Raw genomic sequence first — 19,361 nt, 5'->3', positions numbered from 1 at the left:
CAAACCAAATCATCAACTTATACACCCTTTTCGGGCACCAAACAACTATTTCTAAATTTATTTACCAGCACTAATCCCCTTCTTAATTAATTATTTAATATTTGTAAGGCAGTCATCAACTGATTCAAAAATATAAATGACACAAGGACAAACTTCAACGTCACTCACCTCGCCAATTGATACACACGAACTGAATGCCCTATGGCAGAACAATATCGGTTTTGCATCCACATCTCTCATCCCATACATTACGCCAGTATTCTATAACCAAAAATTTATATAAAATAAATTCAAAAAACGAATAAGCTCATTCATAACCAAAATTAGAACTTCAGGATCTCCGAATACAGGTGGTTATACTTACAGTTTTTCCAACGTCTGGGTGTGCTTCCTACACTTGTCCCACCACACTGCACACTCGATCGGTAATCGCTGACATAAACACTCGGGATTTCATCCACCAAATACAACCGACTTCCAGATCCGTCGGAAGGCATCTCTCTCAACCTCTATCAAACAGATTTCAGATTAACCAAATTTAGAGGAAGTTTGACATCAACAAAGATAAAGATCACACACCTGAATGGGAGAAGATGGGCCCCACAACTTACGTAGCAAACAACAACGGCAACCCATTTCTATCCGTATCATGCATGCAGCTGGAACTACTAGATCTGCCAGGTATTAAGTTTCAATTACAAACACTGTTAATGACAATCAATCGGCTATTTGAAACAAAATAAAATGACAAATTCAGAGAAGTTCAAAAATTCAAAAACCATGATAACAGTAACAATTACCAGGAAATTCAAAGAAAGCTACACTGGATTACACACCAAACAAAAGAAATCGTCCAAATTAATACCTAACTTGGAGCCTCCATATCTGGAGTCGAACGGGTTCGGTTCGCCGGTATGCCACTGTTGGGAGGGGATGGTCCACGCTTCATCTTCGCTGTCCGGCGCTGCTTCGACGCCGTTCTTCAACGGGACTCCCATGGGATTAGGGGCCGTCGGTTCCTGGGACTGGGAGTGGCTGTGGGGTGCTGCTTCCGCGCGACTACGACGGTTTGCGAGGGACTGGGATGACTGCGTCGGGTTGGGTATCGCGTTTAGAGAGCGGGGTTTCTAGTTTCTTCTACCATGGCTGCGCTAGGTTACGACTACTGATATTTAGGAAATCAAATGGGGGTGGGACATGGTTTTTATACCTGACCCGATCCAACATCAACAACCAGGCCCATGCCTTTTACTGCACAAAAAAACCAACTCCATGCTACCACTCTCCACTACCGCGCTGGCTTAATAGCTGCGGCTCAACTCCATAATTTAACAACACACCACAGCTGGCTCTGGCTGCCCCCCATAACAACAAATTTCTGTGGGTTTCCTGGTCACCTTTTCAATATGTTTTCAGAACACCTTGCACCCTTTTTCTATGAGTCTACACCATAATAATCCCAATAAATCTACACCCTCAACATTTTTAATGATATATCTCAAGGGTACTGCATCCTGGTTCACCAAAGATCCAAAAAAGTGGTCTGGACCACTTGAAAAGTTTCCTATAATATATGTCTTTTCAAAGGTTTTAGTTTCATCAATCATCCATGTTTCTTTGACAATTAAGTATTGCATCAAGCAATCCCCTTCCCAAATGCAACAAGATAAATAATTATAAAAATAAAATCATAAGCATAAATTTATACTAGTAATTAGTTGAATAAATACCAATACAATCTCTAACCATTATTTCACTTGATAATCTAATTTTTAACTAAAATAAAATAATAATTCAGTTTCTATCACAAAAAAATATGAGAAGAACTAATTTATTTGTGGTTGCGGGTTAGAAATTGAATTGTTAATTTTTAAATAAAGTAATATCTCACCCTAAAGGCATCTAAGGTCCCATGGTCTAGTGGTCAGGACATTGGACTCTGAATCCAGTAACCCGAGTTCAAATCTCGGTGGGACCTTTTTTTTTCATTATTATTATTTTAAGTTTTTTCAGCTCAACTCGATTGCTTCAACCTCTTAACTACGACAGTGATCATCAGTGCCAGTCTGCCAGAAGAAGAATGAGAACCACGTTGCTCATTGATCGATCTTCGTAAGGTTCGTTTCTCCATTCTCTACAAGTAACCGCAACTTCATCTGCATCTGATTTCAATTTCCTGCAGTCATAATTTTTTATTACACTATTTAGATTCCCGAAATTTCAACAGATTCTGTGTGTGTGTGTGTGTGAGAGAGAGAGAGAGAGAGAGAGAGAGATCTAAAATTTATGTGATTGTTTCTGTAAATGAATATATTTTCGTCTTGATCATTGTAGAGGCTGCAATTTCGCGTATTGATGTACATTCTTAAGCTTGTTAGTATGGGAGTTCGAAAAAGTTTTGGCGATTCCCTCAGAATTCTCTTGCATTTGTTGTTGGTGCAGATTTACTCTAGCCATGGTTGCATAACACTATTTGTTGCAGCTGAAATTCCTATCATAATAGCTGTTGCGCAATTTCGACTAAAGAAGGTTGGCTTAGTCTTGTCAATCCGGCACAACAATTTTTTTATGGCTAATTTGGACTATTGTTGATTATACTATCTTTGCATATTTCTCTTAGTTTCAGAGAGTATCCAATTTCTGATATTTTTGTTGATTATACTATCGTTGCATATTTCTCTTGGTTTCAGAGAGATAATTTAGACAAGAAACGAGTGTAGATTTTGAAGTTGAAAGTAAATGAGATGAATGTGAATGAACAAGTGGAAGTGTGGAACATAACATACAGGTCAGTTTTTTTGGCTTTACATCATCTTCTTTTCATCCATAATACTCCAATGTTCTTTCTGAAGAATGCAATAGATTTTATCCTGAGCATATGATATACATCACTTTGGTCTATGGCATCCTCTTGCGCTTGCAACTTCGTGTGGGTTGTAATGCTTTGCATGATAACTTAGATACAGGTACTTTGGATGCAAAGCTTACTGAGGAGCTACACCATTGCTCGCTTGCAATAGCATGCAGCTCTTGTGCTTCATGTATGCTCTCTTTGCCTTCTTTTTTTCGATGCTGACGCCAAGCTGCTTGTATGAAACATGCAGCCCATGTCCTCCATTGCGGGGAAAAGAACCTGCATTAACAATGCTGAATAAGCTAACAAAACGTATTTGCTTTTTCTGTTTTCAGGTAAGATGGTGGTTATTCTATGATCTTATGATATAATTCAAAACATTCTCTCAAGCACATTTCTACATACAATTGCAGTTATCAGTGATGACTCCTGTATCAGGTTGGTCCTCAAACACTTAAATTATCGCTATTAATACTATTTCTAATTTGTGGCTAACACACTTGAGGGAAAGTTGTGTCTGTATATTCACTATAAACAATCATATACAAGATGTATCACACATATATGATAAAACGATATGTAATCTAATCCTCTATAAGATAAACCACATCCACATTTATCTTAGTTATCCTATAACAGATTCTAATCTAATGCCATACATAATCACTCTACGGTTGGTCCAAGTGATTTGCCACTTATCTTATGAACTGGGGCCTTAGGCTTGAGTCTACCGAAAGAAATATTGAAATGAAATAAAGAAAATTAGTGTTCAAGACTCTTACTTTTCATACTAACCTGACCCAACCCTAATCAAATTAGCTAGAGTCTAATAGAATATGAATAATGGTGGTTTAGGCCCAAAAAATATATGATGGGATGACCTAACCAAATTCCTTAGATTCTAAACAAAAGTCATAATTTTGGATAGTTACTGCACCAGGTATTCTATTCTCTAGACTTCTGTACTAGATTGTAATGATGAATTATCAACGAGATAAAAAAAAGAAGGAAGACATATAGAGAAGCCTTGCCTGTAATAGTGACGGATCTTTTCGTTGTTTTTATTAAGGTCTTGAAATTGTGAAAAAACAAACTTCAAGTCATCAGCCATGAGAACAAAAGCTTCAACTTCTGTTATTGTTTCAATTGATCTTCTTGAAATGGGTAATTGATTTGAGGAGTTCGGATAAAAGGCCCACGTAATAAGCTCTTCTCCACAGAAGTCACCAGCCTTGAAGAAAACATTTGTTGTGGCACAAGCAAGTTGTCCGCGTATAATAAAGAGCATTTCATCAATCAGATCTCCTTTGCAAACAATTCTGCTGTTCTCTGTATAAAGGACTGGCTTTAATCTGGCACACATGGCATCCAGTAGATGTCTGTCCATGATCTCAAGGATTGGTACCTATAATAGTTTTGGTGCACTTTGAGAGTAAATTTTTATATATATTCATCTAATCAATGCTAAGTTTTAAAAACAAATCGGCATCTATCATCACTACACCGAAGACACAAAAGATATATTTAGTTGATGGGATACAAAATCAATATTTAAATTGAGCGAAGATGATTATGAATGGTACCCACTCTTCTAAGTAAATCCGAGCAGAGATGACGCTTTATGTCCATTCTGAGATCTTTAGGGAGACTGCCAATTATTCCTTCCTCCTCAACACCCCTATTTTGTTGCCACTTGTATTGTTCATACCTCCTAATTCTTTCCTTCAAAGTGTCTGGTAGCATGCGGTGGGACATCCAGCGCTCTATGTCTCTTCTTTTGAATTTCATCTCATCAAATCTTATCTCTTCGACTCTTAGGGATGTAGATTGTAGATATTTCTGTTTTAGTGTTCAACACAACCCATGAGCGCATTAGAATCTAACTCATTACCATTTTAATCTTTACTCCATCACAAGCATCATTTTACTGTCTCAACAACATAGGAAAAAGGGTAAAAAAAAGTGACTGATGAATTGCAATATCTGTGGCTACTTACGAGTGTTGTCAGTTACTTGCACAGATATATGCAAGAACTCTGTCATATATACTCCTAATAACCAAGAATTACCTGCATGATTCCTATAAGTGATGAGAACAGAATCAATCCCAATACGGCAATGAAGATAGCAAAGATATTCTCCCAAATGTAAGTACTGCATTGAAGGTTCTGCCCAAGAGAACTGCAAAATATGATAAACATTATGACTTCAGGAATGCTTTTAAGCCCAATCTTCAAATCATTGTATAAATGTATTGATTGTTAGGTATCATACAAATTGATGGATGATAAATCCATTAAAAATATTAAGAATGAAATACAGGCAAAGAAATCTATAAAATTTTCAATTCATAGAAAATGAATCTTGCTTGTGCAGTCAATTAAGATAAGAGAAAAGTTGTTCTCCACCTTAGATTGCAGAAACCCCACCAGAAGCAGAAGAAGAACTTCTGAGGAAACTCTGTAACCGATTCAACCACGCGTGATTGTAAAGCTGTTGTAAAAATACCGAAATTGAAAACTGTTGAATCTGTACTATTATCAGGATCAACATGAGCGCATGTTGAAGTGTTCAAAAGTGATAGAACATCTTGCTTGTAGTGTTGTCCACAGCTAAGGTAGGATGCAGTGGAGTATTTATTATGTTTCAAGTGTGTCTGCCAACATCGAACCTCTGATTCTACTGAAAGTAGATACCAAAAAGCTCCAATTCCCTGGTATGCAGCATGTCCATGGCGGTCATAACATGGTAACTAGGAACATAGATGAGGTGATAACAAGCAATAAAATTAACTTACATGACTTGCTAGCATGTAAATGAAAAGATTAAAGGCTGCTCCTGACCATGCTGTCTAGGTCAGTATGCCATAAGTTCTGGTTACTTCTTTGAATAACAGAGAGAGTCGCAAAACTCTTGGCACATACTGAACTATTATTGTGTACTTCAGCAAGTTCTTTGCCATGTATGGAACTGAGCAATTTGGGATTGGAATGATAGCTAAGGTGACCATCTAAGAAAACATTAGAATTGTAAAACTCCACCAAATTTTGTCTTTCACATCAAACTGAATTGAAATATTATTAGTGAGTAGTGATGCATTCAACTTTGATGCCATGATACTTCTCATAGGAAAATATTTTGCTTCCAGTAACTTAGAGGAATGTTCTCCCCTCTTTTGTTTAGGATATAAAAATCATTTCATGTGGTTAGCTATATACCTAGAGGTTCTAACGATCCCTGGTTCAGATAAAATATGGATAATGATTCACCAAAAACAAATACATCTAAATTTAGAAAGACTCAATGAGCAGAAGAGACATATACCTGTGGAAGTGGAATAATTGATAGAATGTCAATGATGAAATGAGAACCTAAGTATCTCCTCACTATAGCACTAATGTTGCCAATCAGCATACCCGTTCTAAACACATTAGTAGAAGGGGGAATGAACTTGATTCCAAACTGAAATATCATGCGAAGAATGTAGAAAAGATCAAAGAATGTGCGAAGAACACATGCGGTAATCTTTAAGTTTCTATTCAAACTAAGGCATTTTAACTCTTCATTGATCACTGGGACATAAAAGAAAAGAGGGTCCACAAAGATTGCCATCACACATGTAACCACACAAATTTTGTTCCATTTACGAAATAGAGGCCCCTGTGGGTCAAGAACTTTGATCCTAGAAGCAAAACTTTTTGTTGGTCCATCACTTGCAGGACTTGTCCCTGATTGAACTTGTCTTTCTTGAAATCCATCAATAGCAGAGTTATTCTTCTTAGCCCTCTTTTTCTGGTATCGACGCCAAGCTGCTTGTATGAAACATGCTGCCCATGTTCTCCATTGAAGGGAATAGAACCTGGAGAAACATTGTTGAATAAAGTTAGGAAGCATATTCACTTTCTTCAGTTTTCATATTTAAGATCAAACCTATTATGCCATCTTTAACGTAGTTCTGAGTCCCCTTCTTACAACTACAATTTTGAATGATGACTGCTACGTACTACTATAAGGAGGTTCATCAAATAGTTTCGGTCATCATGATTGATATTATTACTAAAGTTGTGCCTAACATGATTGAATATCCACAATAATGTTGATTCAAGAAATTCAGAATTATTCCCTCTTCAATAAGGTTCGGTTTGATTCGCGTGAATAGCAAAAATTATGCTGGAACTGCTAAACTGTAGTAAGCCAAGTATAATATAACCAAAGTACTCTTAGAATCTAAACATAAGTCTTAGTTTTGGATGATTTCTACACCTGGTGTCCTATATGTGTTACTTGTGTAACACTTTTAAACAAGAATGTACTGATCAATGTCCAAGGTGAAAAAAAAAGGGGAAAACATTGTTAAGCCTTGCCTGAAAGTATGCTGGAGATGTTTGCTGTTTATGAGATGTCTAAGTTGGGAAGCAACAGACTTCAAGTCCTCAGCCTTGATGGCGAAGGCTTCAACTTCAGATATGGTTTCTATTGTTCTAGTTGAAATAGGTAGATTTGAGGAGGAGTTAGGATTCAAGGCCCATGTCAGGAGCTCTTCTCCACATAAGTCACCAGCCCTGAGCAAAGAGGAGTAGAAGAAACCAGGTCTTCCACTATTTGTTGTGCCACTAGTCAGGTTTCCATGCATAATGAAGAGTATTTCATCAACAGGATCTCCTTCACATACAATGCAGCTATTCTTGGTATAAAGAACTGCCTTTAGTTTATAACACAGAGCATGCAAGACCTGTCTATCTATTATGCTCTTAAATGTTGGTACCTGAAGCAATAACAATGTAAAAGTTTAATATATAATTATACAATTATATAATAATCTTGCCATTAAAACTTGACTTTTATTGTAACTACCTAATTGGATTAGGAACATATTATGAATGATACTCACTCTTCTAATTAAATCCGAGCAAAGATGATACTTTATGTCCCTTCTGAGGTCTTTAGGGAGATTTAGTATTAATGCTTCCTCATCAACACCCCTATATTCTTGCCATTTGAATTGTTCATACCTTCTAATTCTTTCCTTCAAACAGTGAGGTAGCATACGGTAGGACATCCACCATTCTATGTCCCTCCTTTTCATTTTCATCTGTTCAAATCTCATCTCCTCAACTCTTACAGTTGTAGATTGTAGATATTTCTGCAACAACATTCAACACATGAATTCATTACTTGAGTGAGGCTCAAATAATGTAGTTTGGTTCTATTGGAAGGAGAGTGGACTTTGCCCATTTCTAAAGTCCAGAACTTTTTGCCATCTTGATCATCCATCAGAAACATCATCCAAGTTTCTCAACAACAAAAGTGAGGGAAAAGAAAGAAAAAGTAAAAAAAAAAAATCATAGAAAAAGGCATACAAATAGCACTATGTATGGCTACTCACTATGGCCATGTACTGATATGATCACACTATGTGCAAGACTATCATCATTTGTATAATTTCATGTCATGTTCACAATCCTATGTCCTAACCAAGAATTACCTCCATGTTTCCAATAAGTGATGCGAACAGAACCGATCCAAAGATGGCAATGTAGATAGCAAAAACATTCTCCCAAATATAAGTACTAGACAGGAGGTTTTGCCCTAGAGAACTGCAAAATAGTAGGACAAAAATTATTGCTTTAGGAATGCATTAATTGTATACATTTTTCAAAGGTGTCATAAAAACTAATGAATGATATATTTTAGTTTCGAATGAAATTAAGAAGATAAGGATATCTAACTTAAGTTCATGGAACATGAAATATATCTGCATATGTAGGCAACAAAATAAAGGTAGTTCACCAACCTTAGATTGCACAATCCCCACCAAAAGCAAAAGAAGAACTTCTGAGGAAAATTTGTGGTTGAATCTACCACACGAGACTGTAAAGCTGGTGCAAAGATTCCAAAATTGAAAATTGTTGGATCGATGTTATTAGGATTACTGTAAGTGCAAGAAGTAGTACTATTCAAAAGTAATAGAACATCGTGTTTGTAGTATTGTCCACAGCTAAGGTAGGATTCTGTAGAGAATTTAGTATGTTTCAACTGTGTATGCCAACACCGAAGCTCTGATTCTACCGAAAATAGATACCAGAAAGATCCAACTACCTGGTATGCAACATGTTCGTGGTGGTCATAAAACTTAGCATGATGACTACGAAAATATATAAGATGATAACAAGCAACAAACACTGCTTACATGGCTGGCTAACATATAGAGAAAAAGATTATAAACAGCTCCAGTCCATGTCTGAGTCAATATCCCAGAGGTTCCTGTTACTTCTTTGAATAGTTGATAGGATCGGAGAAGTCTTGGCACATATTGAGCTATTATTGTGTACTTCAACAAGTTCTTTGCTACATATGGAACTGAACAATTTGGGATTGGAATTACGGCTAAGATGACCACCTAATAACACATTAAGATGTTAATATCATCTCGATACTACTGATGCCTTCTAGATAGCAAGTAACTTGTCATAGAAAAATAATTCACTATGAAGATAACTCAATAGGCACATAGTTCTGTTTGTTGGGTTAATTATATAGTTAGAGGCTCTAAACATTAATGAATCAGAAAAGTCCTAAATGTTTTATGCTACATAAAAAATACAAGCACTTCTGACTTGAAAAGACTGAACTAGAGGCAAATACCTGTGGAAGTGGAATAATTGATAGAATATCAATAATGAAATCTGAACGCAAGTATTTCTTCACAGTGGTAGTAGTCTCATCAATCAGCTCACCCCTTCCCAACATACATGAAGAAGGTGCAATAAACCCTGCTCTAAACTGAATTATGATCCTAAGAATGTATAAAAGATCCAAGAGTGTGCGAAGAACACAAGCAGTGATCTTTAGTTTTTCATCCAACCTAAGGCATTTCTCTGTGTCATTGATCACTGGGAGGTAAAAGAAAAGAGGGTCCACATATATTGCCATCACACATGTGATTAGAAAAATTTTGTTCCATTTCTGAAATAGTGGCCCCTGTGGATCAAGAACTTGGCTCCAAATAGTCAACTTTATGGTTGGTCCATCACTTGCTAGACTCAAACATGATTTAACTTTTGTTTTTAGAAATTTCTCACTAATGCAACCACTCTTCTCAGTTATTGCAGTTGACTCTAATCTCTGATCCTCAAACCTGCATAGAAATATCAACTCAGTAAGAAAGTAGCTTGAAATACGACTCATCTATATGTTAGTATCAACTAGTTTCCATCAACAAATATCATAAGATCAAATATCTAAGAGGCCAATTCAGAATTCACCGTCTGTATACTGTTATCCAAAGTTAAGATGATATGATGATCAAAGCTCTGGATGTAATAATGGTGTCTATGGGCTATGGACAACCTACCCCATTGTCGCTGAATAGTTAATATTCTAGATGAACAAATCAGTTATGAAATTGAACATAAGATCAGGAACTTGAACTACAAATAAAGCTGTTAATCTTGTCCTAAACTCATATTTGGCCTTACCAATTTAAACTTTTAAACTGCTTGTAATTAATTATAGTCTTGTAGTAATCTTTGTAACATCAATCATAATTGAATTTTTTTTATTTGGCAAATCAAATCATGCGGAAGAGCTTTTACTTTTTTTTTTTTCTACGAGTGAAGGAAATAAATAATTGCCACTTCACGCAGGTTGGAAAGCACTGGAAGCAAACCTTGATACATATACAGATGTAGCAGAGCTTGGTGAAGATGCATGCCCATCCTGATTTGCAAAAGCATCTAGTTCTTGTGCTTCACAAGAGGCCCTCTCAGCCTTCTTTTGCAAGTATCGACGCCATGCTGCCTGTATCATACATGCAGCCCACGTCCTCCACTGCTGGGAGAAGAACCTGGAGACACATTGCTGAATAAGGTTTTGAATTCTATCTGCTTTTTTCTAATTTTCATGTTTAAGATGGAGTTAATTAGAAGATCCTTACCCTAATAACATGAGCAAGTAGGAATAATGACCTACAATAGGGTTGGTCGTTAAACGTATTTTTCATCACTATTGATAATGTTTCTATCTTATTTCGAATGCAATTGAATTATGTTGGTTTTGTACTCATCCCTTTAATTAAGGTCTCGGGTTTAATACTCTTCAAATGCTGGTGGTGGTTTAAACAGACAATACACACACACATAGATCCACTTCAAAATCTAAACAAAGGTCATAATTTTGGATGACTTCTGCACCTTGTGTCCTATTCTCTAATACTAGACAAGAATATAAAGATGCATTATCAAGGAGAGGAAAAAGTAAAACATGTATTGTCAAGCCTTGCCTTAAAGTTTGCTCGAGTTGTTTGCTATTTATAAGATTTCGAAATTGAGATACAACAAACTTCAAGTCATCAGCCAATAGAGCAAATGCTTCAACTTCTGATATAGTGTCTACTGTTCTAGTTGAAATTGGTAATGGTAGATCTAAGGAGTTAGGACTCAAGGCCCATGTTAGAAGCTCTTCTCCACAAAAGTCACCAGCCGAGAGCAAGGATTTGACAGAACTAGATCTTCCATCATTTGCTGTGGTACTAGCAAGTTTTCCACTCATAATAAAGATCATTTCATCAATCAGATCTCCTTTGTAAACAATGTTGCTCTTCTCCGTGTAAAGGACTGGCTTCAGTCTATCACACATGCCATCCAACAACCTCTTGTCCACATTCTCAAGCATTGGCACCTGGTGTCATAAGAATATAAATGCTTAATTTATGCAAACGATATCCAGCCTTATGATTGTTGAAACAGTTATATTACTACTCCAGAAGGTTTAAAATATATGATCTATTGATGGTAAAACATACATTATGCTGATAGTTTTAATTAAAGATAATTTATAGATTGGATGAGATGATCATAGATGATACTCACTTTTTTAAGTAAGTGCAAGCAAAGATGACGCTTTATGTCCCTTCGGAGATCTTTGGGGAGGTTTGCAATTAAGTCTTCCTCCTCAAGACCCTTGTTTTCTTGCCATTTGTATTGTTCATACCTTTTAATTCTTTCCTTCAAGTTTTTTGGTAGCTTACGGTGGGATATCCACCGCTCTACATCCCTCCTCTTGAATTTAATCTCCTCAAATCTCATGTCTTCAACTTTTACAGTTGCGGATTGTAGATATTTCTGTTACAGTACAACCCATAAATCCATTACTTACAGGAAATTCAAAAACATTTCCTAATTGGTTTCTGTTTTCATTTTAGTGTTTTCTATTTCAGCATTATGTTTCGAAAAAACTGGAAAAAGTGAAAACAGGAAATGGAAAAAGAAACTAATTAGGCTTCTGGTATTGCACCGAATATATGCAAGAGCCCTATCATGTATAAGATTTCCTAACCAAGAGTTACCTGTACGTTTGCTATAAGTGAACAGAACAGAACCAGCCCAAAGATGGCTATGATGATAGCAAAGATATTCTCCCAAATATAAGTACTACACAGGAGGGTTTGCCCAAGAGCACTGTAAAATATGACAAACAAATCAAGGATATTATAAAGTTTCAGGTCAAAAAAAAGATCAGTCTTGCATGTGTAGTCAAGAAAAGAAAAGATTGTTCACCAACATTAGATTGCGCAAACCCCACCAAAAGCAGAAGAAGAACTTCTGAGTGAAGTCTGTGGTTGATTCTATCACACGAGATTGTAGAGCTGGTGTAAATATTCCAAAGTCAAAAACTGTTGGATCTATGTTGTTTTCAGTATCAATGTAAGGGCAAGAAATAGAACTATTCAGCAGTGATAGAACATCTTGCTTATAGTATTGTCCACAGCTAAGGTAGGATTCGGTAGAGAAATTAGTATGTTTCAACTGTCCCTGCCAACAGCGAACCTTCGATTCTACTGACAATAAATACCATGAAGCTCCTATTACCTGGTATGCAACATGTTCTTGGTCATCATAAAACTGTTGATGATAAATAGGACCATTGATGAGTTGATAATGAGCAATAAAATCAGCTTACATGACTTGCAACGATATAAAGAAGAAGATTATAAGCAGCTCCGAACCATGCTGTCTCAGTTAATGCCCCCCAAGTTTTTGTTTCTTCTTTGAATAACTGATAGAGTCGCAGAAGTCTTGGTACATACTGAGATATTACTGTGTACTTCAACAAATTCTTTACCATGTATGGAACTGAGCATCTTGGGATTGGAACAATAGCTAAGATGACCATCTGAGGAAAAATAAAATTAGGACTGTCAAAATTAACAGTGAATTCAATTGTTCTTCTCATCATAGGAAAGTATTGATGCCTTCTTTCTGGATATCACGGTACTTGTTGTAGGAAAATACTTTCATCTAAGGTTAACATGAAGGAATGTCTTCCTCTCTTCCATCCAGGATATAAAAATCATTTCATGGGGTTAACTATGTTTCAAGGGATTCTAACCATCAATGGTTCAGATACACTCAAAATATTTTGCTAAACTAAAGTCTTTTATTTGTTTAATGATGGCCACTGTTGTCATAGCCATGAGTTGCTGCCACTAGTTAGGTAGTTACTGCAACAAAAGTTAACATTGTTCATTTCAGCAAATTATGTAGGGTTATGATGATCACTTCTTATCATTACCCTGTCTTAACCATCTTGTATAAGTTTCTTTTGTAGATGCATGTTGTGTGTTCAAGTTATTTTTCAGAAAATTGATTTCTGCACTAATAAATACCGTAACAGCCCCAATGAGAATAATGAGGTCAGAGGAGAATGGAATAGAAGTTTCTAAGAATCATAAAGGGAAGATTCCTCCCTGCCTTTTTCATTACAGTAGCAAGAAGACAGGAGTAGTATGGGAAAAAGTGCAATTAGGAATATATTTGTAACAAACTTGCCACATGGGCCAGGGAATGAGGAAATCATGAGGAGAGTATTTGAGTAACAGAATAGAGAGTGAGTGAGCAGATTTTTGGTGTGAGTATTGGAATGGGCATCGAGAGAGGCTGGCTCTCTAATCACAGTCCTATCATTTTCCCTTTTCTGTATTTCTGCATTATCCTATATTCAATAATAGTACAGGGGTGAGATCATCTCGATCCATCCTTCTGTTTCTTCTTCCTCTGTGTGTGTGTGTGTGCACTCTAATTCGTGCAGGTACCAGTTGTTACAAATACACAACAAAGCAAGCATGCCTGAACTCTAAATTAAGAACAACATAACAAGTAAAAGATGCAGATACCTGTGGAAGTGGAATGATTGATAGAATGTCAATGAAAAAATGTGAACTTAAGTATCTTTTGATTATAGCACCAGTGTCATCAACCAGCATACCCCTTACAAATACGCGAGAAGAAGGAGCAATAAACCCAGTTCTAAACTGAAAGATGATATGAAGAACATAGAAAAGATCAAAGAATGTGCGAAGAACACATGCAGTAATCTTTAGCTTTTTATCCAAGTTAAGGCATTTCCCCCTGTCATTGATCACTGGGATGTAAAAGAAAGAGGGTCAACAGATATTGCCATCACACTTGTGATCACAAAAATTTTGTTCCATTTCTGAAGTAGTGATCCCTGTGGGTCAAGAACTTTGATCCTTGTAACCACCTTTTTTATTGGTCCATCACTTGATAGACTTACTCTTGATTTATGTTTTCTATTGTGAAATCCAACATCAGTAGAATCATTTGATGATGTTGACCTCTCATCATCAAGCCTGAACAAAAATATAAATTCAGTGAAGACATTGATTGAACACTTGGTAGCATCAACTAGCTTTCATCATTAACAAAAATCATAAGATCAAATCTCCAAGATGACAGTTATGTGGCTGAGGACTCTGTTCTCCAAAGTGAAAATAATCGGATGATCAAAGCTCATTAGTAGCGGCCATACATTGGAGTAGGCTAGGGTTTGTGTGGTAGGAAGATGTAACCCTTTGTTGTTACTTGTTAGTTAGTCTAAATGACATTTGAACAAATTTTCAGCAAACTTAGGAAGATCAAGAACTTGAACCACAAAATTAGCATTTTAAATAAAGGAAAATACTTTAACTGACAGTAAGAGTGTGGCAATAACATCAATCATAACTGAATTATTAGTTGCACTAATTTGTGTCAATTTGTCATACATCAGAGAATACCTTTTAGAAATAGGTAATATTTTTATACTTTTAGGCAAATCATTAAAAGTAACTTTCATCCTTTTATTTAATTTTTTCATGAACTTCCCAAGTGAACTAAATGAACCATTTATTTTGGGGGAAATTGTATTCACCTCCCCGCCAGTTAGGCAATATTACAATTTACACATGACACTTCCATTTTTAAAAATATACATAACCTCCAATGAGATTTAAGTTATATAATACTCTAGCATTCTTGTATTTTATAAATGTGATACTAACATCGAAAACATGATACAGACTTCCTCTAAAGATGTCATGTGTAATATCACATAATTTCAAGGAAGTTGGTGTAACTTAGCCTTTTATTATGTGATACAAGTAAATGGATGCATTTCCTGGTACTTTGACAGGAGATGAAATCTATTGGATGAATTGACAGGGGATGTAATCCATTGGATGAAAACTTGATGCATATACAGAAGAGAGCGAGTGGGGGGAATACTTGATACATACCCATCCTTACTTGTAAAAGCTTGTATGCCACGTTCTGCTTCATGTATTGCCTTCTTAATCTTCTTTTTCTGGTACTGACGCCAAGCTACTTGTATGAAACATGCAGCCCATGTCCTCCATTGATGGGAATAGAACCTGGAGATACATTGCTGAATGTGGTTAGCATATTTTTATTTTCTTATATTTTCATGCTTAAGATGGAGTTGGTTAAGATCTTTGCCATAATCTCATATTCCCCACCATTTTTTTCTACATGCAAATGCAATTATGAATGATAGCTTCTACTATATGGTTCAAATGGTGTTTTTTGCTATTGATATTATTGATAACTTGTGTGTGAGTATTGACTCATTGGTGATTCAATTACATTGGATGTTGTTTCCTTTAAAGAAAGTTGCGGATTTGATTCGTTTGAACTTTAAAAAAAAAAAATACAAAATCAAAATAAAAAAACTAGCAATGGGAAGTCTTAATCACATTGCAAACCAACTCAACTCTAGCACCATATGAGAAGACTTTAAACGATGATGGTTGTTTAGACCAAATAATAATTGATAGGGTGTTTTAAGTTCTAACCAAATTACTACCAGAATCTAAATAGAAGTTGTAGTTTTGGATTATTTCATCACCAAGTTCCCTGTTTCAACACTTCTACACCAGAATGTAAAGTTGGAGAAACGTTTATTTATTTATTTAATACTCCACCCTTTCTTGTACATTAAGTTTAATCACTCTACTTTCTACCATTGGATTAGTATAAGGCCCAAGTGATTTGGATTCCACACACTTATCCAATGGTAGAAGGAACTGAGTTGGCCTAATGTACAAGGAAAGGTGAAGAATACATGTAACACAACTATGAAAATGCAATGATGCATTATCTTATCAAGGAGGAAAAATATGAACTAATTGTCAAGCCTTGCCTGAAAGTGTGTTGGAGCTGTTTGATGTTCATAAGACGTTGAAACTGAATAGCAACAAGCTTCAAGTCATCAGCCATGAGAACAAAGGCTTCAACTCCTGTCAAAGTCTGTACTGTTCTAGTTGAAATGGGTAGATTTGAGGAGTTAGGATCCAAGGCCCATGCCAAAAGCTCTTCTCCACAAAAGTCACCAGCCTTGAGAAAACAGTTGAAGAAACTAGATCTCCCTCCATTTGTTGTTACAGAAGCAAGGCTTCCATCCATAATGAAGAGGATTTCTTCGACCGGATCTCCTTCACAAACAATGTAGCTGTCTTCTGTATAAAGGAATGGCTTCATTCTAATACACATTGCATCCAATAACTGGTTGTTCATGGCCTCAAGCATTGGCACCTAGAGAAACAAAAATATGAAATTTTCTTTTCATTACTCAGCGTAGATAATATAAGTCTAAAATATTTTTCAGAATTCATTGAATCATATATATAATACCACATCATAAAACTTGATTGACTTTTATTGTTTGAATGATTGTCAGCATAAAACATTTCCATTTTATAAATGGATGTACTCACTCTTCTAATTAACCGCAAGCAAATATGGCGCTTTATGTCCCTTCTGAGATCTTTAGGGAAGCTTCCAGTTAATGCTTCCTCCTCAACACCCCTATTTTGTTGCCATTTGTATTTATCATACCTTCTGATTCTTTCCTTCAAGGAGCTAGGTATCATTCTGTAGGACATCCAGTGCTCTACCTCCCTCCTTTTGATTTTCATCTCTTCAAATCTCATCTCTTCAACACTTATGCTTGTAGATTGTAGATATTTCTGTAACAATACATAAATTCATTACAAGTGGTGCAGCAGTTCAAAACTAGTTTAGTCAGTCTTTCTAGGTGACTGCTGTTTTCCCATGTTTAAAATCTGGTGGAGGATGACTCGTGAATTATCTATGTATGTCTGTTAGGCTATGTTTGGTTTTGAAAACAGAAAAAGATAGGATGCTAAAAACATGACATAAAAGATAGAGACACAAAAAATTAGTGTTTTGTATTTTCTTTGGTGATAAACCATATAAGTTGAAACAAATTATAAAAAGTCCAATTTATACGCATTTTCTTTCTTACACAAAATTTAGGAAAAAAATATAATAGTAAAAAAATGTAATTATGAAAAATTAATAGGGACATTGAGAGGAAAAATAATAAAATAAGTTGTGTCCTCTTACTGGTGTCTCTGTGTCTCTCTTATCAAAAAGAATACAAAATACATTAATTTAGTGTCTCAGGACATAAATGTCTGTGTCTATGTCTCACTTGCCAAACATGATTTTATGTCTCAGTGTACTGTGCTTGTAAACAAACGCAGCCTAAGACGACAAGGTCTTTTATATGATTGTAGTCCTAACTAAAAAATCACCTGCATGTTTCCTATTAGTGATGAGAACAGAACCAATCCAAAGATCGCAATAAAGATAGCAAAGATATTCTCCCAAATGTAAGTACTACCCAGGAGATTTTGCCCAAGAGAACTGCAAAATAATATAACAATCTGACTTTAGGAATGATTTTAAGTTGTCTCTTCAAATAAGAAGTAATGAATGATAAATTATAGAAACACTAGGAATGAAATTATGAACTAAAAGAATATCAAAAGTTTATAAAACATGAATATTGCATGCAAGTGAAGAACAGAAAAGTTATGTTCAGAAACCTTAAATTGCGCAAACCCCACCAAAAGCAGAAGAAGAACTTCTGAGTAAAACCTGTAGTTGATTCTACCACATGAGACTTCAGAGCTGGTGTAAATATCCCGAAATCGAAAACTGTTGGGTCTTTGCTGTTTTGAGGATCAATATCAATGTAAGGGCAAGTGTTTGAACTGTTCAAAAGTGATAAAACATCTTGTTTGTAGTGTTGTCCACAGCTAAGGTAGGACTCAGCAGAGAATTTAGTGTGCTTCAACTTTGTGTGCCAACACCGGACCTCTGATTCCACCGAAAACAGATACCAAAAAGCTCCAACTACCTGGTATGCAACATGTTCTTGGTGGTCATAAAACTGTGCTTGATAGAAGATGATACGTGTTCAGGAGAGGTAATATTTAGCAATAAAATTAGCTTACATGACTTGCTAGCATACAGAGAAGAAGATTATAAGCAGCTCCAACCCATGCCGTCTCAGTCAGTGTGCCAAAAGCGTTGGTTATTTCTTTGAGTAGTAGATAAAGCCGCAGAAGCCTTGGCACATACTGAACAATTATTGTGTACTTCAGCATATTCTGAGCCAGATATGGAAGAGTGCGTTTTGGAACTGGTATGATAGGTAAGATGATCATCTATGAACACATTAAATTTGTTAAAACTGGCATCAAATAATGTTTTTCACATCAAGCTAAACTGCAAAATATTGTTCCTGATGCCTTCATATATTTTGGATTCCATGGTACTTGTTATAGTAAAAATGTAAAATGTTTTCCTCTGAAGGTAACTAATGATATACAAAAACACACGCATTGCTAACTTAAGGATTAGTGAATGAGTAGAAGAGGCAGATACCTGTGGAAGTGGAATAATTGATAGAATGTCAATGATGAAATTTGAAGTTAAGTATCTTTTCATTATAGCAATACTGTCATCAATTAACTCACCCCTTCCGAACACTCGAGAAGAAGGGGCAATAAACCCAGTTCTAAACTGAAAGATGATACGAAGAACATATAAAAGATCAAAGAATGTGCGAAGGACACATGTGGTGATCTTCAGTGTTTCATCCAATTTGAGGCATTTTCCCTTGTCATTGATAACTGAGATGTAAAAGAAAAGAGGGTCCACAAAGATTGCCATGACACATGTGATCACAAATATTTTGTTCCATTTCTGAAGTAGTGGCTCATGTGGATTAAGAACTTTTCTCTTAGTAACCAATCTTTTGTTGAATTCATGACTAGCTGAATCATTCTTCTCAATACTCACAGATGAATCTGATCTCAAATCCTCAAGCCTGCATAGAA

The 19,361-nt window shown here is 35.9% G+C and overlaps 2 protein-coding genes, 1 long non-coding RNA gene and 1 other non-coding gene across 10 annotated transcripts in view; 2 read left to right on the top strand and 2 right to left on the bottom strand.

The window, feature by feature from the left end:
* On the bottom strand, positions 324-1,338 carry LOC110269140. Its single transcript, XM_021116795.1, has 3 exons — positions 866-1,338; positions 580-674; positions 324-509 (listed from the first exon to the last, which is right to left on the bottom strand). The coding sequence occupies exons 1-3, from the start codon at positions 996-998 to the stop codon at positions 324-326; spliced, it is 414 nt and encodes a 137-aa protein (XP_020972454.1). The 5' UTR covers positions 999-1,338.
* On the top strand, positions 1,904-15,440 carry LOC107623558. 7 transcript variants are annotated; one of them, XR_002356923.1, is made up of 8 exons: positions 1,908-2,117; positions 2,335-2,357; positions 2,443-2,529; positions 2,691-2,788; positions 2,961-3,041; positions 3,190-3,292; positions 10,501-10,723; positions 11,276-11,402. It is a non-coding gene; the product is annotated as an uncharacterized LOC107623558 (long non-coding RNA). The 7 variants fall into 7 exon arrangements; XR_002356920.1 differs by lacking the exon at positions 2,335-2,357 and having other exon boundaries at positions 1,911-2,117; positions 2,967-3,041; XR_002356919.1 differs by lacking the exons at positions 2,335-2,357; positions 11,276-11,402 and adding an exon at positions 15,326-15,440 and having other exon boundaries at positions 1,912-2,117.
* TRNAQ-CUG lies at positions 1,907-1,978 on the top strand. The gene has a single exon. It is a non-coding gene; the product is annotated as a tRNA-Gln (tRNA).
* The window catches only part of LOC107623542, a 17,865-nt gene continuing 1,223 nt past the window's right edge, over positions 2,720-19,361 (bottom strand). The window contains 28 exon segments of the mRNA XM_016325867.2: positions 2,720-3,133; positions 3,886-4,259; positions 4,442-4,693; positions 4,924-5,035; positions 5,263-5,567; positions 5,652-5,864; positions 6,179-6,713; positions 7,219-7,619; positions 7,746-7,997; positions 8,340-8,451; positions 8,649-8,953; positions 9,045-9,254; positions 9,500-9,992; positions 10,524-10,700; positions 11,136-11,533; positions 11,725-11,976; positions 12,201-12,312; positions 12,416-12,723; positions 12,815-13,027; positions 14,028-14,293; positions 14,296-14,504; positions 15,429-15,563; positions 16,352-16,743; positions 16,926-17,177; positions 17,769-17,880; positions 18,063-18,376; positions 18,474-18,686; positions 18,907-19,351. Of these exon segments, the coding sequence (XP_016181353.1) occupies positions 2,899-3,133; positions 3,886-4,259; positions 4,442-4,693; positions 4,924-5,035; positions 5,263-5,567; positions 5,652-5,864; positions 6,179-6,713; positions 7,219-7,619; positions 7,746-7,997; positions 8,340-8,451; positions 8,649-8,953; positions 9,045-9,254; positions 9,500-9,992; positions 10,524-10,700; positions 11,136-11,533; positions 11,725-11,976; positions 12,201-12,312; positions 12,416-12,723; positions 12,815-13,027; positions 14,028-14,293; positions 14,296-14,504; positions 15,429-15,563; positions 16,352-16,743; positions 16,926-17,177; positions 17,769-17,880; positions 18,063-18,376; positions 18,474-18,686; positions 18,907-19,351 (7,597 nt within the window). The 3' untranslated portion in view covers positions 2,720-2,898.

This window comes from Arachis ipaensis, chromosome B02, assembly GCF_000816755.2.
Source record: "Arachis ipaensis cultivar K30076 chromosome B02, Araip1.1, whole genome shotgun sequence".
Taxonomy (NCBI): domain Eukaryota; kingdom Viridiplantae; phylum Streptophyta; class Magnoliopsida; order Fabales; family Fabaceae; genus Arachis; species Arachis ipaensis.
This window is presented reverse-complemented; position numbering and strand designations above follow the sequence as displayed.